Source organism: Erigeron canadensis, chromosome 1 (assembly GCF_010389155.1).
Source record: "Erigeron canadensis isolate Cc75 chromosome 1, C_canadensis_v1, whole genome shotgun sequence".
In the NCBI taxonomy this organism is placed as follows: Eukaryota; Viridiplantae; Streptophyta; class Magnoliopsida; order Asterales; family Asteraceae; genus Erigeron; species Erigeron canadensis.
This window is the reverse complement of record NC_057761.1, coordinates 20673651-20698513: the sequence shown is the minus strand read 5'-3', so window position 1 is coordinate 20698513 and position 24863 is coordinate 20673651. Positions and strand designations below refer to the sequence as shown.

Genomic DNA, 24863 nt, shown 5'->3' with positions numbered 1-24863 from the left:
AGTCTAAAAATATTTTTAAGTTGAGTTGGATGACTTTATAAAGCTAGGATTCTTATTGTTTTATTAGTTGTATAGATATAACTAAAAGAGGGGGTTGTGTACCCACCTCCTTGAGTCTAATCCTTCATCCTTATTAATCCTCTAATTTTTTAAATATTAATCTAAATTAATTTACACTTTTTGGTTTTCCATCACCAATTTACACTTTAACCCCAATCTAAAACAATTAATTTACACTTTTTAGTTTCCCATCACCAATTTACACTTTAACCCAATTTAAAATAATTAACTTACACTTTTTGATTTTCCATCACCAATTTACACTTTAACTTAATTTATATTTAATTATACTTTTATATATATAGTTTACACTTTTAGAATATAAGAAACTGTAAATTTTTTATTTAACTAAAGTTGAAAAAAAAGGGGTAAACTGAAATCAATATTTATATGGAGTTAATTTTCGTATGTTTTTTCGTTGGGCGGATAATTCTTGGAGTATTTTGACCGATGGAGTGGCTATTCAGCTAGCAAATTTTCAAGTTGATTTCGGTATATCTATTTAATATATTTGAAATCCAATTTTTTAGCTTTGATAAATATATTTTGAGACTACCCGTCCATTGGACGAGCCTGACCACTAGTGTATATATATAAAAAAAAGTTAACTCCTTAGGCTTGAAATCATATCGGTAATCAATTTACATACCTATGGAGAATCAAATTTTGCCGAGTGTAGTCATATCTTTTAACTATTTATAAAGAGAATTGGATTAGAATTTTTTTTTTTTTTCAAAATGCCCTTTTCAGTATCTTATGATTTCCAAAATGCTCTTTCACATACTAAAACACTATTTTTTTTTTTTGAAAGGTGAATTTTAAACTTGTTTTTTGCTTTATTATATTAGTTCACTATATTTATTATCAATTTGTAATTAATTCTAATTTAATTAACATTGATCTTTCTATATAGTTTTAAAACAATTGACATAATCTAACCAATGTGTTCATCAAAAAACGTAGTTAAAAATTTCCGCCGCAACCACGGGTACTATGCTCATTTTTATAAATAGAAAATAGCGTATATAGCGAAAATCGATCTTAAATACGGAGTATATCAAAGTACCTAATTTTTGTTGAATTTTTAAAAAATCCACAAATCGCAAAATTAATTGCAAGGAGAGCTTGCGGAACGCAAGCAGTCCTTGCGATTCGAATACACTCCTTGCGATTTTGACTTTTGTTTTTAATTTAATTTCTAGGTAACTTTTTTGTGATACTTTCTATACTTGCAACTACATAAACGATTAAAAAAAATTAAACAACGTATGTAAATCAAATAATTAATACAACGTAACTTTCAAGTATAGAAAATCTCAAATCTCAAGGACTTGTTGCGATTCACATGCAATCCTAGCGAATCGCAGGGACTCCTTGCGATATGCACTACTTGTGCGTTTAGCCATTTTATGGTTATTTTTTGAAAACTTATAAAAAGTCGTGTGTTTTGGTATATTAAGATGAATATTGATCATTTAGATCATCTTAAATCAGGCTAACATGATAAACTAACAAAATAATTGCGTTCATATCCTATGTTTTGTACATGATTACTTGGCATATGCATATGACAAAGTTCTTGCAACCCTCATGCATGTATCAACTAAATAACTAACCCAATAATACATATAAAAACAATTATCAACTTTCATGTTCCCCTGTACTTATAAAAGATGCATGCCCCAATCCAAATCAAAAACATACTGAAGCACAAAGTAATACTATCATATATCACTCACAACAAAAGGATGCCAAATATGAGAACTGGGATTCAAGTCTCTGGAAGAATGAAACTTCTTATAGGAGTTCTTGTTTTGCAACTTTGTTTTGCAGGTTTTCATATTGTGTCTAGAGTTGCACTCAATATTGGTGTAAGTACAGTCGTTTACCCGATTTACAGAAACCTCCTCGCTTTAATTCTCTTGGCTCCGTTTGCATACTTCTATGAGAGGTAATTAAGTCGTAGTAACAAAGTCACCAATGTATACTTGATTAATAGTTAAGATTCATTTTTGATATCCATAATCAGTAATTGTAGCATCATAAATATTTTTGATATCCATAACAAAGTCACCAATGTATACTTGATTAATAGTTAAAATATATTTTTGATATACATAATCAGTCATTGTAGCATAATAATATTCTGTATTGAACATATATAAACTCATCAACAAGGTGTGCCAATTACAATAAAAATAACCGAATCTATGTAGGCGTTATGCATATGATCAGTATTATTAGCATCTAGTTTTTTGTTTGTGTTTAGTAAATGTCCTTTCATGTTTTCTCTGCCTGCAGGAAAGAAAGACCACCCCTTACATTTCCGTTGCTCGTTCAGTTTTTCCTCTTGGCTCTAATCGGGTAAGTGATCAATAACGCAACATTTGTTTGTCGTTTTCTTAATTAAGTTACTTTATATAGGTTGTTTGTCCTTTCATGCTGAATTGTTCTGTTTTTCTTCGTTTTTGATCTAAAGAATCACAGCCAACCAAGGATTTTACATACTCGGGTTGTACTATGCAACACCAGCTTTTGCTTCTGCTATGCAAAACTCGGTTCCTGCCATTACTTTTCTCATGGCCTCTACTTTAAGGTATACATATACATACGTACATCCTACAAACAAGTTATATATGAGTATTTAATGAGTCATTTGGTAGTAAAGGTTAGCTAATATATACTACTATATTATTTGGGCTGTATATATATTAGGCTTGAGAAAGTAAACCTATCAAGGAGAGATGGGTTGGCAAAAGTTATAGGCACAATTGCAAGTGTAGGAGGTGCAACTGTTATTACCCTCTACAAAGGAGCTCCACTTGTGCATCAAGATGCGTCTAATGTGAACAATAATCAAGATCTTCTTACCGGGTCGACAAACATGCTTAACTGGACATGGGGTTGTATTTACCTAATTGGTCACTGCTTATCATGGGCTGGTTGGATGGTCTTTCAGGTATTAGGGCCTTCGATCTTTCTATCATTCAGTTATTTCGGGTTAGAAGGATTATAACGATTTAACTAGCCCTGTGACTCTAAGAATTTATGGATTCAAGAAAGAAGTTAATATGGTTAAAAATAATATTTTGCAGGCTCCCATAGTAAAGAAGTACCCAGCCAAACTTTCACTCACCTCTTTTACATGCTTCTTTGGGCTGATTCAGTTCATGGTCATAGCAGCATTTTTCGAGAGGGATCCAGAGAAATGGAAAATTAAATCTGGGGAAGAGATTTTTACCATCTTATATGCAGTAAGTATTAAACAAGTTCTGCTGATTTTCTTTGTCATACATTTAACGAAATTTGTAGTCAAATTACAGGCCTTCAAAAGTAATAGCCAGTTTTTGTATACAGTAGATGCTTCCAATTTATTTCCAACAGTATATGAAAGAAAAATTGTATCTGTATTAGGGCATTATTTCATCTGGGATTGTGTTATGGCTTCAAACATGGTGTATTCAAAAGGGAGGGCCTGTTTTTGTTGCGGTTTTCCAGCCCGTCCAGACTGTTCTTGTTGCTTTTATGGCTTTTGCGATTCTTCATGATCAGTTGTACCTTGGAGGGTAAGTAAATCCTTAACTACTTACCTGAAACTTTGTTACGGTTTTCCAACCTGTCCAAACTATTCTTCATGATCTATACCGACAAAAAGTGACCACTCATAATTTGATCTCTAACAGCAATGGTAACCAAATTTAGCCTATTACTGACGAAAATTTGGTCATTACACGGTATTAATGACCAAGTGTCTTTCGTTACCAAATGTCTTGTGTCACTAATCAACATTTTTCTAGTAGTGAATAACATTGTTAAATTTAAATAATACCCAGGAAAACAAACAAACATTCTGGTGACCAATATATGAGTAATCATTTGAAATAACTGTGTTGACTGCAGATTGTTGGGGGCAGTTCTCATAATGATTGGTCTATACTCAGTACTATGGGGCAAAACAGAAGAACAGAGAATATTGGCCAGGGCAGAAAGAAAGGAAGGTCCATTAACAAAACATCTTCTTGATGATGATGACAGCAAAAATCAAGAATCCACCAATGTTTCTGACATCCCTTGACTTAACAATAGAATATGAAGAGTACTAACATGCCATGTTGGCTTGTCAAGTGGATCTAAACAAGATATCCAAATTAAGTAAGTTTATGTTTCATTAACATTATTTTTCTGAGGTGATATATAAGCTGATCAATTAACCACAATAATGACATATTAATACTTATAGAGTATATAATATTTGTAATGTGTGGTGAATTTATCAATGTAATACCAATATCACCTCTATTAAATCATGTTGTACAATGTTATATGTGTTTTAAAGTTATGTCGTCACTCGTTATAGTTGAAGTGGCTGAATTTGAGGCTTTAAAAACTGTACTTCAATATCATATTTACATTAACTTCCTTAATTGTTCTCTCATCTTTTTTTCTTGGAAGTAAACTTGTGTTTGTCAAGACAACTTTCGGGCTGAAGTCCTGATTATTAGGAAAATTAGATAATACGTAACATGATGGATTATAACTAGCATAAAGCCAATACTACTAGCTATATTGCAAATTGCCACTGGATACCGAAATTTGTTACATCAAAAGGTTGGAACATTTAGATACAAGAATCAAAACAAAAAAATTGAAATAGAATGAAATTTGTTACATCAAAAAGGCAATATGTAGGTCATAAATTTATCCTACATGTAGATTAAACGGTCAGGTCATAAATTGAAATAGAATGAATAGAACTCACAAATAAATTTTATGATGTAATTTTCTTTAGTTCATGGTCATAGCATATATTCGTGTAGATCTTTATCAAAGTATATGCCCACTTCTTTAATTGAAAGTTAAGGATCTACTTCAGCTTATATTTGATCTGCATATAGCACATTTCCTATCATTTCATCCAGGAAGTTGGTCTTTAATGTGAATGATGTAATGGTAATTGAGATTAGGTCCAATATATGTAACTTGGGGATGAATAGCTTAGATTTATTTAATATTCGTTTTATATATGTAAAATAAATGTCGGTTTAACGGTATTATACTTTATAACTTTATGTACTAACTAATGTAGCATGGATATTTATGTTTTTATTGGTGACAAGATAGTTGGTCATCAATTTTGTCATATCAGCGTCACACCAATACTTATATACTGACATTTTAAAATTTCTTTATTTATAATTTTTCTGTGAAGTTAACTGTTGATTTGATAAAAAATGTTTTTTTCAAAGTTATTTTGAAATGGTGATCGAAGGGTGGACTGATTAAGCTTGTCTATCAATCGTTGGTAAATCAATTATAAAACCGATGCATGAAACCAACGTAAAGACTTAGGCCAATGGTTTCCCATACGCGACATGTAACTGACGAGGAAGAGACGAGCCCGGTGTGAGAAGGCTAAACTTGCCCCATTTCCCGACTAGTAATGATAATAAAAAAATAAAAAATAAAAGAAAAGTAAAAGGTAAAAAGGGCTAAATAAAGTACAAACAACAACACTCCATAAAATCAACTGGTAGTTCCTCTTCCACGCAGACAGGAACAGGAACACCCTTTCTTCCTCCCTCCATATCCTAAAACCCTCAAATTTAACAAAACCCCTTAAAACATTCATTCAATCAATCATGCCATTAAATTCTCCATTATCCATCCACACTTACTTAAAACTATCTCTCAAATCCACGACCTCTTCTTCATTCAGACGTTCTTTCCACTTAATCCCCCTTAAATTCATCAAAAACCCTAAACCCTCATTATTAAAATCAAGGCCACCTTTAATCTTTCTTTGCTCATCTTCCTCTTCTTCTTCAAATTACTTGATTCGAAAAACCCGAAAAAATGATGATTCTTATTCCTTACCTTACTTTTACCAACAGCAAAGTTTCCCTTACGGCCGATACGCTTACGACGAATACGCGTCTGAAGATGACTCTGATCGTGAACATTTCCAATGTTCTCCACATAATTTGGTTAGTTTTGGTTTTCTTGATTTCGATTTGTTTGTATTTTAGATGTTGTTTGCTACTAAAAAGGACTGAACTTTACCATTAGAAAAGATAGAATTGTAATATTTTAGGTACGGGTGCGAAATGACCGTTTTTGAGGGTGCTGAGGAGTGTTTGGTTTAAGTGCTTACGGCTATAGGTTCGAATTAAGTAGCTTTCAACTTAGTTGTAATAAGTTTGTATTCTTTAAAGTATTCCAAATTGAACCGAATTAATGGGTAAACGGATGAGGTTTCGTTACCCGGGGATAATGACTTTGAGTCAGATGTATGCGGTCTGATCAGGATATTCCTGTGATGGTTTCTGAACCCTTTCGTGGTGTTTTCCAACATTTTTGTCTCCATAGTGGAAAACAATTGGTAGTTTGATAACTTTAATCTAAAATTGTTTATCAAAAAGGGAACGACTGCAAAACTCTAATGCCTTACGTAAGAACATTTCAAAGCTTACGGCTTTTTAGTAGTGAGAATGAGCTTTAAATTTTGGGTGGCACTTAGTTAAAGGAGAATCATGGAACTAGCTTAAGAGGGCTCATGATTTAATTATTTTATATGGTTGAACTTATGGTTTTAGATTTATTTTATGCATTATATTGGCTTAATAAATACTGTTTTTGTTTACACGTACTCCACTTATTGAACTATATTTGAATGACATTTTAATTTAGCAAATGTAGCAAATGTTTGTGTGCGTAGGAAAAGTATAAACCAGGTGGGCATATCTCATTGAACTTAAGATGTTTACCTTCAATGAAGATGAGCGTTTAGACTTTAGACAATCCAAATTTTGAGAAAATAGCATGGCTGCTTATGATGATAAACGGTTGCCTTGCTAGCTATAATTGTAGCTTACATGTTAATATGGCTACTATCTCACCACATATCACTTCATTGTTTATATGTTGTTGACCAGGGGGCTTCCACTCTCGATAACATCGATGAGTGGCAATATAAGCTTACTACACTAATCCGAAATAAAGATGAGCAAGAGTTAGTTTCACGAGAGAAAAAGGACAGGAGAGATTTTGACCAACTCTCAGCACTGGCAACTCGGATGGGGTTACAGAGGTATATTTAGCTTCAATGGCCAAATTCTATGTTTCGACTGTTTGTATTTGTCTTTGTGCTCTGATTATAATAATCTTTGCAGCCGTCAATATGCAAAAGTAGTTGTCTTTAGTAAAGTTCCTTTGCCAAATTACAGACCAGATCTAGATGATAAACGTCCTCAAAGAGAGGTATGTATTCATGTCCTTTTCATTGTTCCTCACCGTGGCGTCATAACTATCAATGATACTTCACATGTATACGAAGTTTTAATGTGATTATGATTTCGGAAACTTTAGTACTGGTATAAACAAATTAAGACTTGAAAGTGCAGTTTTAGTGTTGAAGCCTAGATTGGCAACCTTTTTTTATATAAAAGTCATGGGTCGATTCATGCACGCTTGATTACTTGCATACAAAAGATTATTTAAAAACTTTTATATGCATATACCCACAAAGGCTCATATAATTGTTCTGTTGCAGTTTAACTTGTCGAAATAACACGTGATTTGTAGTGTCTAGATACATATAAAGGATTAGGTGGACCTGCAGGGGTTTTGTCCATAAACACTATATATAGCATAGTTGAAAGCATGTGGGTGTGAGCATTCTTAATTTTCTGTAGGTGGTTCTTTCTTCAGAATTACATAGTCGGGTTGATTATCATCTCAAGTCATACCTTTCACAAAAATCTGTTACTAGAGATGGTTATCCTAATAACAGTTTACCTACATCAAGCACATCCACAAATCTATTTTCTGAGGAAGGACTTCATGAGCAAGATGAGCCTATCAAACGAAGTCCTGTTGCAGAGGGAATTCTCAGGCGGAGAAGTGTTCATCTACGAAATATCCAACAAGATTGGCAGGTTTCTATCCGCTTTCTTTGAAAAGTAGATCATTGAGATAGATGAGTGGCACTTTTTGTTAGTTTTCTTTTCTCTCAAACTTGATGCATATTTGAGGCAGCAAAATGGGGGTGGGTTGGGTTATTGCCTACACAGCTTTAGTCATTGAATTGCTACCTGGGGTTGAGTTAAGCCCTAACAACCTCTCCAGTTTTTTTTATAACTTTCTATAAACAATTAAGGGTTAACAAAAATTAACTTATTCTAATAACGAACTAATATTGGTCGACAAAACTTTGGGCAACTTGAGGACCATTTGGCCCTTAGATAGGTGTCTATCTCTGAATCTGCTATCCTGATTAACTCATTCAGTCATTTGTAACTTGCACATTATTTTTAATTACACGGATAGGGTGATAGCATTTAAACGATTGTTAAATGGTATTTTAATCCTTCTCAGATCATTGACATCTTTATATGTAGGAATCTGCCGAAGGCCAAAAGATGCAAGAACTACGAAGAAGTCTACCTGCTTATAAAGAGAAGGAAGCATTGTTAAATGCTATTTCCAGAAATCAGGTAGGTTAGGGATTCTTTAATTCTTCTCTTAAACTTCTATCTGTCTTTTTCTTTTTCTTTTTTTTTTTTTTTTTTTTTTTTTTTTTCTAATTCCAAGTTTGTGGTACAAAAAAAGAGTTTTTGTACCATGTTGCTCCACTAATGTAAGTCATTATGGCATGCTATCGGCAGTGGTTTCGTCAATATTGATCGTCAAATGTGTTAATTATTATCATATGGCTGTTTATGGTTTGACTACTGGGTCAAAGGGAATTGCTTTTAAAATTGGTTTTAACAAAACGAGAGACATTATTCCTGCTTTAGCTAACCAAATATGTAGGAGATTGAACATCTGGACGTCATCGTCGATGCCCTAAAATCTTTGAGAGTTAAATTTGGCTAATCTTTCTTTTTGTTAACCAATCTGAATTATTATGTCAAAGTTTTGTTTCCATATTGTAAGATATCACCGCTGTGAAGCAGAAAAATGTTAGACCATTTACATGATCTGTTACTTATTTATGAAAATATATATGGTCATTAATTGGCAGGTTATTGTGGTGTCTGGTGAAACGGGTTGTGGTAAAACGACTCAACTGCCTCAGTACATCTTAGAATCAGAAATTGAAGCTGCTCGCGGAGCTCAATGTAATATTATCTGTACCCAACCCAGACGAATATCTGCTATGTCAGTTGCAGAGAGGGTTGCTGCTGAACGAGGGGAAAAGCTTGGTGACTCTGTAATTATTTTATCTACTACTGTATATATAAGCAAGTTTGTAGCTCTGAATAATCTTGTCAGAGGTGGCAACATTAGTGTCAGCTGGGTAGAGTAACAGGTCAAAAATGGGTAAATTTATAGTAATCATTTAAACGGGTCGATTCTATTTGGTGGACCTAAAACGATATACAGTGTAAATATGGTTACCTAAATCCAAATACTAGAAATTTAATGTAAGGTCCTTCACATAACGTGTAGGAGGTTGTATGTATTAGGAGCACAGTTTTAGTGACTTCTTTTGAAATTGACACGTTACCTTTTTCAAGTTCTGAGTTCTGACCAGTTACAGAAGAAACCTAACCCAAATCGACCCTGTAATAGGTAAATGGGTTTTAACTGCAACCTCCCGATTGTACAATGCTAACATTTTGATCCTTTTAACTTTTTTCAAAGGTTGGGTATAAAGTTCGCCTTGAGGGAGTTAAAGGAAAGGATACTCGTCTGCTATTTTGCACTACTGGCATTTTGCTAAGAAGGTTACTACTTGACAGGAGCTTGCAAGGTGTAACTCATGTTATTGTTGATGAGATCCACGAACGAGGGATGAATGAAGGTATTAATTAGGAAAAAATGTGCGACACTTTTAACTATGTAAATCATTACCTTTTCTTGATATATACTCATGTTGTGGCAGATTTTTTACTGATTGTTCTGAAGGAGTTACTTCCTCGCCGACCTGAACTCAAGTTAATTTTGATGAGTGCAACCCTAAATGCCGAGCTTTTCTCCTCTTACTTTGGGGGGGCTCCAATGATCCATATTCCTGTAAGTTTTCCATATTACTTAATAGTACAATTTTTCACATTTTGACCGTACATGTGACACTTCATCATCTTTATTCAAGTTGTGATAATGCACAGTTTGAGCGTAAACTGCCATTCATAGGAGATTTGTGATGTGCGTTATCTGACCAAGCATAAGCTACCATTTTTAGGGGATGATTGTTACTTTATTAACAATATATAAATTATAGGGTCTTGACCTTTTGATGTACCAAAACTGACTCTTTGAGGCAAAACTAATTCTTTTTGGCAGACGGAAATTATGTCTTTGGATTTTTTATGTAGCCCTATTCTACATTTTAAACATATTAAGTTATAATTTGTCTTATTTCATCATGTTATCTATATTCAGCATACAAGAAGAATATGCCATACAATAAAACCAATAAGTATTCAATTGCTACAACTTCAAACATAAGAGAATATCCAAGCATTACCACATGCATCATAACATTTTACAGCTTCTAATCCTCAATATTGAAAATCACATAATCAGTTTGAAAACACACATCTGAAAACTGACTTAGATAATGTTCCTTATTGACAGTTATTGTTGGTTATCTGGATACTCTTTCTATGTGTCGTCAATAATACTAATCTTGTTCTTTTCTTGTGAACTTTTCTTGGCAGGGTTTCACTTATCCAGTAAGGAGTTATTTTCTTGAGAATGTTTTGGAAATGACTGGATATAGGTTGTCAACATATAATCAAATCGATAACTATGGCCAAGAGAAAAGTTGGAAAATGCAGAAACAAACTCTTCGTAAAAGAAAGAGTCAAATTGCTTCAGCTGCTGAGGTATAGGATTACATGAGCCTTCTTCTTTTTCTGTCTGCATTTTTTTATATTCCAAGTAAAAGGAAAAGTTTGTGCATTGAAACAGGAAGCACTCGAAACTGTGGATTTAAGAGATTATAATCCGAGGACTAGGGATTCTCTATCATGTTGGAACCCAGATTCAATTGGGTTCAATCTTATTGAGAATGTCCTTTGTCATATTTGTAGAAAAGAAAGGCCAGGGGCTGTGTTGGTATTTATGACTGGTTGGGATGACATAAATTCTCTCAAGGATCAACTCCAGGCTCATCCGCTACTGGGAGATCCAAGCAAAGTCTTGCTGCTTGCATGCCATGGTTCTATGGACAGCTCAGAACAGGTAATAATGCACAAGGTTTGGGAACTCGCGAGGTTTGTGACCTCTGGATCGGATCGGCAAGAGGGGGTGGGGAGACGAGATTTTTTGATAACTCTGGATCGGATCGGGGAGAAATCCGATTGGGTTCTTTTTATACAAAAAAAATAGATTATGAAGTTGTATGCAAAAAACTTCAAAGTTAAACACAATTGTTCAGAAACGTTAACATAATACTTCAAACTTTTAAACAATTAGCATAAACTTAAACCAATTTAAAATTATTTTTCAAAGTTTATTAAAGAAAAAATTGACCACAGTTTTGACCCGAGTCAGCCGATTTTTGACCGAGTCGGCTAATTTTTGGCCGAGTTTTACCAATGTTGCGTTGATTCTGAGCCGTTGACCGATTTTTAGTTCAATCTGGTCCGACTTATCTCCTGAGATGGCCGATCCCTGATCTGATCTCGATTTCTCGGCCAATCCGGCCGATTATTACTACCATGGGAACTAGCAACTCTGACTCGGCTCTGCCGGGGTCCGAGTCATGAGTGATTGGCAACTCGAGGAGTAATCTTATAGAGATTTTTGTATATAAAAAAGAAAGTAATAATTTTTGATATTTTATGTAATTGAAAATCTAAAGTAGACTAGAATTATTTAACTTAAACATAGTTTAGAAACATAAATGTAATACTTCAAAGTTCAACCTAATTGCTTAGAAACATTAACATAATACTTCAAACTTCGAAAAAATAAATATTGATTGATATATTCTATTAACCCAAGTATGACCGACAACTGATTTTGTACTCTGAGTCGGGCTAACTCGATTCGCCAGAAATCCAAGTCAAGAGTCGTCGCCAAGGAATATGCTACTAGTTTTTGCAACAGTGATAACATGGATAGTTTTTTAACTTTACACCAATCATCATTTGACCTTTAAGGAGTTTATGTATGATGATTTTGAGTCATGTCTATGAAATTTGGTGTATACCACTGTTCAGGTAATGTGAAATTAGTGTAACAATTTATTGCCATTTATATGTGATTGGGTTGATTTTGGTTTTGGGCTATCATTGTATGTAAAATGGGTCAAACATAGGGTTCTAAACGAGTTGAGCCACAAAAGCTTGGCTTCACCCCTCTAAATTAAGGTAGTTTTTCAGAATAGCTCAAAAAGTCTTCATGACGCAGACTTGAGCTCGGTTGGGAAGGATTTAAGATCAGCTTGATCTTGGAGTGGAAAAGCTTGAATGTGTATGTGAGGTTTTTGTGTCTTAATCTTGAAAATCTGGTTAAATGTAAAATTTAAATTGATAAGTTTTATGGCAATAGATGTTCAGTTTATTTATAAAAGTTTGGAGTAATAGTTGATCTTATATTTAAAGCATTTTAAGTTGTCTAACAAGAATAGATTTCCTGAATTAACATTCTTGAAAACTCCATATATACAGGTATTACGTACATAGCACATATCGTTCAAAAATGGTTGATGAGAGATTTTGTGCTCATTTTTTATGCTCAAGCTTGAACTTGCTAAAAGCTTTACTTTATTGAAGACCAAATAACATTTGTCAAACCAAAAGGGTATCTAAAAATGAAAGCAAGTGGGTCAAATTGGTCATACTGGTAGCAAAGTTGCTTGAAGGGTTTGCAGTTAGTATGGATGCCCTAGCTATGGATACCATTGCAAAAGGGTTTGCAGTTGGTCATACTGGTAAAAAATTTTATGCTCAAGCTTGAACTTGCTAAAAGCTTTACTTGATTGAAGCCCTAATCACATTTGTCAAACCAAAAGGGTATCTAAAAATGAAACCAAGTGGATCAAATTGGTCATACTGGTAGCAAAGTTGCTTGAAGTGTTTGCAATTAGTATGGATGCCCTAGCAAAATTTTACCCCTTAATATAGAAGCTCTTTGATGTTTTCTATATGCAGATTTGTTATTTCTTGTAAAAATTTTCTTTAGTATTTTCCGAACTCCATTTAATGTAATCGGGAAATAAATTTTTCTCTAGTTGTCTAATTCCTATTTACTTCATTCTTTGTGGGTTCACAGAAATTGATATTCAATAAACCTGAAGATGGTATCAGAAAAATAGTTCTAGCCACCAATATGGCTGAGACAAGCATCACCATCAATGATGTAGTTTTTGTGGTTGACTGTGGAAAAGCTAAAGAGACGTCCTACGATGCACTCAACAATACTCCATGTTTGCTTCCGGCCTGGATTTCAAAAGCTTCTGCTCATCAAGTATGACTACTTTAAATTACAACAAGAACTATAATTTTCTTGGATTTTTAGATAGAAATGATGCCTATTTCAAATGTAAAACATGTTGACAATGGAATTGTTTTAAAAGTGCTTTAGGATTTGAAATTTGAATCTTGCAAAATAAGGTTTGACATTCATTGGATAAGGGTACCACATTCTATACAGTGCAGGAAGTAGTAAGATTTTTTTATTTAAGTAGCTTCACGAAGGGCTCTGTCTATAGGTCTGGTTTATTCTTAAAGGCTCACGTAATTTAGTTTAGCTAAAGTACAAACACGTCAATGGGCCAAGACAGGTTTTGGAAATGGTGTACTGCCAATGGTTTTCTAAATCCTTATATATAATCATTTATGTAATTGTATTTAACACATTATATATATATGTATGTATATATATAAGGACAGAAAAGTGTTGAAGGACCAACCCAAGCTGCCCGCCCATATTGACTAGTACTAAAAGCTGTGTATTACAAACTGTTTGTTTTATCAGTTACCTAACCTGCCCATTTTGTTACCAGTATTTTCTCTGTTGGTATGGTTTGTTTATCTCTATGTGTGCTTATCACTTTTTATCCATTGATTAGAGGAGAGGAAGAGCAGGGCGTGTGCAACCAGGTGAATGCTATCATTTGTATCCCAAGTTTGTATATGACTCTTTTGCTGAGTATCAGCTGCCAGAGTTGTTGAGGACACCCTTACAATCTTTATGCCTTCAAATTAAAAGTCTGCAACTAGGTAGTATTTCTGAGTTCTTATCAAGGGCCTTGCAGCCACCGGAACCTTTATCAGTAAGTTTGAACATAAGCTTACTCAAATGAAAATTATATTTTGCGAATACGTGCTTCTGCTGAATATTCTATGATTCTCAACATGATATCCGTATTTTTCCAAATTCCAGGTTCAGAATGCTATTGAATATTTAAAAGTAATTGGGGCTCTAGATGACCAAGAAAATCTTACAGTGTTGGGTAATATTCACCATGGATTCATTTGATATTTTTTTGTTACGTTTTGAATATTTAGAATTGTTGCACATATGACAGTATTTAGCCTAACTGGTCTCATTTATCCTTTGAAAATATTCAACTAAATAACTTTTTTTTGTTGCAGGCCGTAAATTGTCAGTGCTTCCAGTAGAACCCAAGCTTGGTAAGATGTTGATATTAGGGGCCATTTTCAATTGCCTTGATCCAATAGTGACTGTCGTTGCTGGTCTAAGTGCCCGAGATCCATTTTTGATGCCATTTGACAAAAAGGATGTAAGTAGCATGTGGTTATTATCAAGTGAGCCTTGCCTGTCAGGACAGATTCTAATTTTTATGAATCTTTATTAGATGGAATTATGGAAACCAACTTGCTGGATCAAGCTGATAATTATTATCTTTTTCAAAACCTAAATTACATGACATGTTTTATTAGAAGTATCAAACTTATTGATTCCACAACCAAAGAACCAAATTTAGTCACTCTTATTATAGGTGGCCTAATTGGCCGATGGGATAAGGTATGGCAGGTTGGGGTCAAAAGCAATCACTCTTAAGGGCTCTTCCAACCTGTTTGACCTGCCCTCGTATATTTATTTATTTATATTTGTATATTTTACCTATCTGACTCATTCATAAGCTTGATGTCCCTTTTATTATTAAATAGGTTGTAATTGCCACATCTAATTACTACCTAAATTTTAAAATGGATCAACTTCTGAAGAAATAACACAACACCTTTAAGTTCAATGTATACATTAACCATGCTCGATAATTCACTTTGTTGGTATTGAGTTTCTGATCATCTATTTGAATTTTGTGTTTATTATCAAATTACCTCAAGTCTTTAAATGAAAAGATGAAGTATCTTTTCCATAATGGAGGGGTGTATTTGCATGCTCTTGTGATTTATGCGTTTATCCAGTTCCCAGTTATGATTTCAGTTTGGAAGGCAACTACATTCGTACGTATACTTTCCATATATAAGTTTCATTTAATTGTTTCTCAATTCTTTTGCTTTAATAGCTTGCCGAGTCAGCAAAAGCCCAGTTCTCTGGACGTGATAATAGCGACCACCTTGCTCTTCTTCGTGCTTATGATGGTTGGAAAGCGGCTGAAAGACAGCAATCGGGTCACGAGTACTGCTGGAGAAATTTCCTATCTTCACAAACTCTGAGAGGTATTGATTCGCTTAAGAAGCAATTCCATTATTTGCTCAAGGATGGTGGCTTGGTTGATAATATAGAGAGATGCAACACATGGAGCCATGACCAAGATCTCATCCGAGCCATCATCTGCTCGGGTCTTTTCCCAGGAATTTGCTCTGTTGTGGTAAGTATCATATATATATATATATATATATATCGTTGGAATCCTTTTCAATTGGCCTTTCACCCTTCTGAGAATCTGAGTTAAGCTTCAAATGTTTGTAGTAAACTTCCTTGCCTTAAATTTGTTCTCATAAGCATAACTTTGCTCTGTTTCGATTAGTTTCCTTATAATGTAATTCCTTCGGTTTGACACATATGATTTGTTTCTGATGGAACATAACCAAAGTCAACCATATTAGTAAATGCATCAAAGTTGCTTCCTCTAATAAAGTAGAAACTGGCCTCCGCTGTCCAGCTGCTTAAGTTTGTGATGCAACCTACGTTCTACTGGATATCTAAATTAAGTATTCGTATTTATATTCTACATGGTAATATTTAAATTTCCTTTATTAATAATAGCTTGCTATAGGGTTAGTATTAATATTAGTGTAGCATTAGGGTTGTTATTCTGGATATGAATTAATTGAGTCGAGTCACTGAGACTTTTATTTTACGAGATCTTTGCTTCTTGAATTACCAAGAACTGTTCTAATCCATTTCATCAATTTGTTGATATATTTGTTGATGAAAACATGTATGCTTTTTCTTGACAGAACAAAAAGACTTCAGTGTCACTGAAAACAATGGAAGATGGTCCTGTATTGCTCTACTCAGTAAGTCTATTTTGCTATATTGTTGTTCTCAAAGCAGTGACTTTCAACATAATTTCATATTTTACAACTTCCAGTTGATTCGTATGTATTTTCTCCATCTTTCCATACAGAATTCAGTTAATTCGCAAGAACCAACAATCCCATATCCATGGCTGGTATTCAATGAAAAGGTGAAAGTGAATTCGGTTTTTCTAAGGGATTCAACAGCTGTGTCAGATTCTGTAGTTCTTCTATTTGGAGGAAGTGTTTCAAGAGGTGGTCTGGTACGTATACTTTTTTCAATTGCATTTTTTTCCTAATGACATGGAAATTGTTAAACTTCAAGTTTTATATTAATAGGATGGACACTTGAAAATGTTGGGGGGCTACTTGGAGTTCTTTATGAAACCTGGCTTGGCAGGCACCTATCTTGCCTTAAAGAGAGAGCTCGATGAACTCATCCAGGTCAAGGTAAGTGAGCGTGATCATTTGTATATCGAGTTCTTGTCAGTAACTAGAATAAAATATGTTGAGTTTTTGTATTTCTATTGTCCATGTGTCCATGACAAGTTGGGGGTGTTTGCTTGTGTGTTTAGAAATTGATTACGTGATCATATATTATTAATTTCACGTAAGTAGTGATAATAGGACATGTTGCTGGAGATGGTATTTGGGTTTTTGGATTGCTTTCGGTGTTTGAATAGGTGATAGTCTGAGTAAATTATCAATAAAATGCTTAGAAAGGATATTCTTCTTTATGAGATTTATCTTTTTTTTTTTAGATTATGAGATTTATCTTTTGTTTCTTTCTTTCTTTCTTTTTTCTTTTATTTTATTTTATTTTATTTTTTGTGATTTGATGATAAATAAAAGAGTTAATTGTAGGATTCATCTCTATGGTTTGTGCATTTTACATTTCTCTTTAGGAATTTTTGTCCATTAGGTCCAAACTACTCAGTTTTGTTGCAAGTTACATCCCTGATGCCGTTAGTTCTGCGAGTTACATCCCTGTGGTTTTTCATTTTCTTGGTTACATCCCTCTTTAGAGATGTAACTCGCAACAAAGTTGGTAGTTTGGATCTATTCCATTAAGGGATGTAAACCAAGAAAATGAATGGACGAATCCTAGAATTAACTCATTAGTCTGAAACTTTTTCACATTTAACTTAATCAATCATGTTACAGCTGGTATAGAAATGATCATTCAAAGCTAATTATCTGAACTATATAGTTACCAGAATTCATGGCTTGTTTAATTTCTCAATAATTCCAATTGCAGCTTCTGAACCCGAAAATAGACATAGGCAACCACAATGAACTTCTGGAGTCGCTGAAACTATTAGTGTCAGGGGACCGATGTGAGGGTAGATTCGTATATGGCCGTAAAGCTTCACCAGTATCAAAGAACACCGGAAAAGAAGCAGAGAAAAAAGGAACGTCTTCCATAAATGGCAGTATAGCTGAGAATGATAACTCAAAGAATCACCTGCAAACATTGCTTCTCAGAGCGGGTCATCAACCACCTACCTACAAGACGTCACAGCTGAAAAACAATAAATTCCGGTCAACTGTGTTGTTCAATGGTTTGGATTTTGCTGGGCAGCCATGTGGTAGTAAAAAACTTGCCGAAAAAAGTGCTGCTGCTGAGGCTCTTCAGTGGTTAACGGGTGAGACCCAATCATCACAAAAGGCGATTGACCATATATCGACCATTCTAAAGAAAAGCACAAAGAAGAGTCGGGTTCGTTAGTTCTTTCCTACCCAAAATCCACGATATCAGCTAAAGGTGAAAATTTCAACACACTTGTGCATTAGTTAATTTGGTTTGTGTTTTATCTCAAACAGGTCAAACAATATTTTTAACTATAAGGGAATTGAGTTGAACAGGCAAGACGGGTTGATGGTCACCCAAAGTGTGTTATAATGAATTTAACCATCTGATAATTTTCTATAAATATTTAGATTATCATTGTAATAGTATTGGTTTACGTAGTCGATGTATTTTTTGTTTATAGAGAAACGGGAAAGAATACTAAAAAGAAGTTTGGTGAGCCCAATCCGACCTGCCTGTTTTGACCACATATCCCTCCTTTCAACATGTAAATGCTTTGACCTGTTACCTAAGTCGCCTATATCTACCTTTAATACTAGCATTATATTTCCTTCTGTGCAGTGGAATACACGCGCTACACAAATGATTTACTCATCTCGCATTTATTATTTACTTTGAAGAAGCCCAAAACTAAAGAGAAGATAGATGGCAAATTTATTCCTGCACCAATTGAAGAATTCAAAGTGCCGTGCCAGGTGATGATAATATATTTGCCTCTGTTTTTTTCTATTCAGATGGTGAGCTTTTGGGGAAGATTAGGAACGAATAGTGTCATACATTAGTATAGTGACAAAGTAACAAGCTAGACATGGTGCCAATTCATACAAAAAGCCAGGGGTGTTTGCACGTAGAAGTTGACTACCAATACCAGAATGTTGTGGTCATTCTTCGTACATTATGTATTGAGGCAATTGTTGTATGCATGCACATCTTTAAATGTTAAACCAGGTATGATCGAAATGTAATTAGTTATTCTTTTTGGCAGAAAATTTCAGCATACACTGAGACTTGTCTTCTTTGAATGATGGCTATATGCTCTTGTTTGCCTAAATATGGTTTTTCACTTTTGAATTAATTCATTAAATGAGGAATGGCTCATCGGGGAAACTGTTTTTCAAGCTTAAGAAGTAGATGATCTTCATATAAAAACACTTTGATATAATAACGATATAATGTCTTATGAAGTGTCATATACAAATACTTGCTGTTCAATATGAAGCCACAAACTAAAAGGTAAACTAAGCGTAGGGTTTTGGAGAACTTTCTAGCTTTTCAGCTTTTATGGTGTGCGACAAATGGGAGAAAAACAAGCCACTCTTTTTTCCCTACAAATGTCCGGGCTAATTATTTCCTAAAGCGTTGAGGAATGAGTATTAATCAAGAACAAGTAATCCACAGGATAAAATGCTTCAAGACTATCTGAATGCAAGAAAATAGCAAACGTTCGAATAGCGTTTTACATAGTCATATGGTTGGATGACAAAGAATTCAAATTTTTTTTATAAAGCCAATTTCTATCACCTTCTATCGGATGAGAGCATCAGTCGATGTAGTTTCACAAGACTTCCAACTTTCGCTTGAATCTGTTTAACACAAGATTTTGTCCAAGTCCCGAATTACTCGTATGTGAAAATTTTTTCTCGCATGTATAAGTAAACATTTTGTTTTAATTTTGAACAAGTTTGTAAATTTTTCCATAATTTTTAAACGTGTGAAAAAAGGACATTAGAAAAGTGAACTTTTTCTTATTAAGTGACAAAAAGTGTATGATTATAATTTGTTGCTAAAACAAAACGAAGATTGAATGTCTAAGTATGTCCTTTATTAATTATCATTACACAAGGTGATTTTACAAAGGGCTAATTGTTTAGAAAGTATCTCAATTTGTACCAAATAATTTTATTGGAGTCCAAACAAAAAACGCATTCTTTATGACCTTAAACTTGTCAAAAACATGTTTTATGGAATCTACGTTATGTTCCTAACAGAAAATGCTGACGTGTATCGTTAGTTTTTGTTTACCTTTATTTATTATCCATGTAGATATTCCACCTCATTTATCTATTCCACCCGAATGTATATACATATCCAAATAATGCACAATATCCAAATCTTCTCTGGTCTTGTTGATTAAAGCTACGAGCAAATATAGCGTGCACTTTCATTTTTTGATCCTTCTATATAAACATTGTGATGTAAGTTATAACATATATGGCATACTTCATATAACAATATATACAATACAACTTTAGTTGCCTACCAGAAAGAATCACGAGGATTCGTTTGTTAACTATTGCTACCCACGTTTTCAATATAATCTAGTAGCTGACTTCGGTGCTCACCTTTTGGTGTAATAGTTTCTGTCATTATAAATTATTCCTTATTAAATATAATTAGTTCTAGAGTTTTTTCCAAAACTAGTGTAGTGGAAAATTTTATTTACCAAACTAGTATACTTTCAAAAATGTTTACCAAATCAGTATAGTTTTAAAATTATGTTAAGTTTTTTTTCTCAAATTAGTATGGTGGGCAAACTTATTTACCAAAATTAGTATAATTTCAAAAATATTTATCATTATAGGTTAATATCTAATTTAATAATATTATATTTAGTTATTTATTAAATTAAAGAATTAAAAAAAATCCCCAATCGCAATTTTTTTCGCCATACAAATTCGTAACTATAGAGGGCGCTCGAGTCTAATAAGTTGGTTGAATGTCATTTGTGAAACGAACATTTGTAACAACAAATACATCTAGGCATACGCATATTCTTATTAGCGATTAACATTTTTTTGATGTAAGTCATTCATGATTCACCTATGCATACGTATATTCTTATTAGTGTTAACATTATTTGGTTGGAATGTCGTTTGTGAAACGAACATTTATAATAAAAAAATGAGTAATTCTAGGTTTACAAACAAATTTTTACAAACTTAACTTCCACCAATTAAACTACCTCTACGTGTTCTCCCTATTCTTTCTATCTCTTGTTTAATTTAACCATCTCACATGCTACCTATGTTTGTAACAATTAGTTTGTAATTTGTTTTGTTGGAACCACATTAAATGTGACTGTCACTGATCGTTTATCATTCGTGATATGATAATTGACGATAACTGAAATCCCTATATCTAGTAAATATACGATGGGCGTATTTACTCTTAAAAACATATTATAGGGTTTCCCATTAGATGATTGGAACTTCAGGGACTAATGTAGCACACAATAAATATCGGGGTTAAAACTCTAAGTTCTCTTATTATAAATAGAGACTCATGGGTTACATTTAAAACTCTAAGTTCTCTTATTATAAATAGAACTCATGAGTTACATTTTAATCTTCTAATCTTTCACATAGTCTTGTGTATGTGTTCTCCCAAATTATAATCCCCATCTAAGAACAATCATCTTGTTTTGGGAACCCGACATCAATGGCAAACATTATTGCTCTTACAAGGTTCTCTAGATCGTCAGGTACACATTATTATTATCATATATTCATTATTTTTACAATACGAATCATAATTATTTACAACATGTTTGTCATTCTAGCATGGCTCTTAACTTTTGGATGGTTCTCTTTTCAGCCAAACGTATACATAGGTGTATATTTTATGGCTCAAAAGAGAACCATCCAAAAGTTAAACCGTACATTAACAAATGTTTTTTTTAAAACGACCCTCTCTTTGTAATATAAGTTATGTCTTTTAATATAGTCAAGCAGAATTATATATAATTCCTATAAAATAAAAGATATGTGCATAAAATAAATAAGGGAAAATGACCTGTGGATGTAGTGAATTATGACAAAATATCTATGTTATGTATTGATTTAATCAGAGGTCTATGTTATGTAACGAACTTACCAAAACTGTCTAAGTGATGCATGTTACCGGGTAATCTACAGGTAGCCGGTTACCATCCAAAGGGATAATGACCTGTGAATGTAGTGAACTATGACAAAATGTCTATGTTATGTATTGATCTAATCAGGGGTCTATGTTATGTAATAAACTTACCAAAACTGTCTAAGTGATGAATGTTATTTATTGTTTCCAACTCCTCCCGAGTATTTGAGAACTAGTATTTCCTTGTTTCTATTTTATTATTTATTAATATCCCGAAAAGAGAAATGATGAATTTTGAGGTCAAAGGGATTTGATCTTTTCAGCTTTAGGCTTGTAATGCGTTTTTCTAAGTTTGTTGTTTTGTTGCTTTAACTAAAATCTAGCAATTAGTTATTCTTTCTCATTTCAATTATAAGTTATGCTTCAAGAAGTCATGTAAGAATACGTTCCCAAGTATCTCACTGTATGTTTGTGTGGGTTGTATATATGTACCCTTAGATTTGTGTGTGTCAATGTGTATATGTTTGAGAATATATGTAGTGATTGGTTTCAGGTTCTTAACCTTATAAGGGATCGTAATCTTCAAATGCGATTTTAATTTTTGAGATCTTTGATTTTTTGGTATATGATTGTGTTAGGGTTGATCGGAAAAATGGGGAGGTAGGCGGCGACCAGAAGATATGAAGGTGTTTACAGTTTTTATATAATTACAGAACTTATATACATATATGTTTCCATAACTTATATTTATTTATATATGTTAAATAAATAAATTAATTATTAAGATTAAAAAATAAAGGGAAAATATTTGATGACCGGCTTTAGCCTGTAACATGCATCTCTTAGACAGTTTTGATAAGTTCATTACATAACATAGACTTCCGATTAGATCAATACATAACATAGATATTTTGTCATAGTTTACTACATCCATAGGTCATTATCTCAATAAATAAATAGGATTTACATGAAAGTAAACTTGATTATCTTTTAATCAACACTACAAACAATGTTGCATTTGTCTACACTTTTAGTTAGTGTGAACAAACTAAAAAAATTCACGCTTTTATTTGTGTAAAAATATTTAGAAATAAAAGTGTGCAAAAATTTTTACACACTTTTATTTATTTTTATATTTAATAAGCATAATATTAAAATAAATTTAACCTATAATATTAAATATTTTTAAAATTATACTAATTTGATAAATATTTTTAAAAGTATACTAGTATGATAAATAAAATTTTCCATTATATTAATTTTAAAAAAAACTCTTATTTCTATAAGTTAGAGGACTTTTTATTTACATTTTTATCAAATTTATATGTTGGAGACCAAGTTTCGTTGAGACGACTTGGTTGCCGACGCAAGTCACATTAACTATGTTTGACCAAGTATATTCATCCCAATTTTGTATGTCAAAAATAAGCGGAAATAAAGAAAAAGAACCGCTTAACAAAACAGTCAATGTTTAACTGAGTATATTTATTCCAAATGATTTTCTATTATGTGTCCCTAGACACATGATAGAAATTAAAGGAGATCATTGTTTTCCTTATATAAAACACAATTAATATTATTAATATCTTTTTTTTCATTCTAATTTTTAATTTACCATTTCTTTATTTAACTAATAGAATATTTTATTATAGGCCCTCTAGGCACATGATAGAAATGAAATGATCATCATTGTTTTCCTTATATAAAACACAATTAATATTATTAGGGATTTTATATTATGTGCCCCTAGGCACATGATATAAATTAATTAATCATCATTGTTTTCCTTATATAAAACACAATTAATATTATTAATATCTTTTTTTATTATTCTAAATTTTAGTTTACCTTTTCTTTATTTAGAATTTTTAGTTTACCTTTTTTTTCTTTAAACATTATTTATGTACATTTATATCTCAATATTCTAGCAGTTTACTTTTCTTGATCTAACCAATATTGTGTTTTTTTATCATCCGATTCCCACATGTTGTAACAAAAACTACACCCAATTTTGTGTTAAGATAAACTATCTCATTCGTTAATAACTTTACGTACATATTAATCGATTTCTACATATTAAACTTTTACAAATTTTTCCCACTCAATTTTTCTTCCTTTTGTCTAATACAGTCTACTATAAAGTTTGTTATGCTTTTTGTTCCTGCAAGCCAATATGAATTAGTTTATTTTCATTTCGTCCCTTCTAATTTACAAAAAATGAGAAAAAATATTTATATGATTTTCCAACATAAGATATTTTTGTAAGTCACGATGAGAAATCTGAAAACAAAAAACATGTTTTTGATACACCATAAGATATTTTTAATTGGGATTTTCTATTATATGCCCTCTATACGCATGATAGAAATTAAATGATCATCATTGTTTGCCTTATATAAAACACAATTAATATTATTAATATCTTTTTTTCATTCTAGTTTTTAATTTACCCTTTTGTTATTTAACTAATATTCATGCACACTATTAAATGAATGTACATAGGCGAATTATAGTATTTTTTTCCAGTTACTTATAACAAGATTAAAAGCTAGGCCAATAATATCTCAATAATCATATTTTAATTGTTTCTTTATAGATGAAAAGCTGAAAATTAAATTACAAACGAAAAGATAAATAACTTCAAAATTAAATTTTAATAAAATCCAAATGCTTCTTCTTTCTTTAAAAATTTATTCTTTTTCGCAAAATTTTAATAAAATTCAATGTTTTATATAAGAAAAACAATGATGATTAATTAATTTCTATCATGTGCCTAGGGGCACATAATAGAAAATCCCTTAGTGCAATTTATATTTCAAAAATAAGCAAGAATGAAGAAAGAGAACCAATCAAAATTTTTTCATATTTATAAACATGTGAAAAAAGGACAACAGAAAAAAGAATTATTTCTTATTAATTTTTAAACATGTGAAAAAGGACATTAAAAA

At 32.6% G+C, this 24863-nt stretch overlaps 2 protein-coding genes across 2 annotated transcripts; both read left to right on the top strand.

Moving 5' to 3' along the window:
* The first annotated feature begins 1817 nt into the window (after positions 1 to 1817).
* Positions 1818 to 4135, top strand: LOC122586695 (WAT1-related protein At3g18200). Its single transcript, XM_043758682.1, has 7 exons — positions 1818 to 2011; positions 2362 to 2424; positions 2540 to 2656; positions 2776 to 3019; positions 3156 to 3314; positions 3475 to 3626; positions 3961 to 4135. Exons 1-7 carry the CDS (start codon positions 1818 to 1820, stop codon positions 4133 to 4135), a joined length of 1104 nt encoding a protein of 367 aa, XP_043614617.1.
* Positions 4136 to 5652: 1517 nt separating this feature from the next.
* On the top strand, positions 5653 to 19049 carry LOC122602045 (DExH-box ATP-dependent RNA helicase DExH3). Its single transcript, XM_043774781.1, has 20 exons — positions 5653 to 6044; positions 6993 to 7147; positions 7230 to 7317; positions 7752 to 7994; positions 8457 to 8552; positions 9083 to 9271; positions 9706 to 9865; positions 9947 to 10077; positions 10725 to 10892; positions 10978 to 11250; positions 13288 to 13482; positions 14087 to 14290; positions 14401 to 14470; positions 14613 to 14761; positions 15512 to 15817; positions 16410 to 16469; positions 16580 to 16732; positions 16809 to 16919; positions 17728 to 18234; positions 18622 to 19049. Exons 1-19 carry the CDS (start codon positions 5700 to 5702, stop codon positions 18196 to 18198), a joined length of 3567 nt encoding a protein of 1188 aa, XP_043630716.1. The 5' UTR covers positions 5653 to 5699; the 3' UTR covers positions 18199 to 18234; positions 18622 to 19049.
* The last annotated feature ends 5814 nt before the right edge of the window (positions 19050 to 24863 follow it).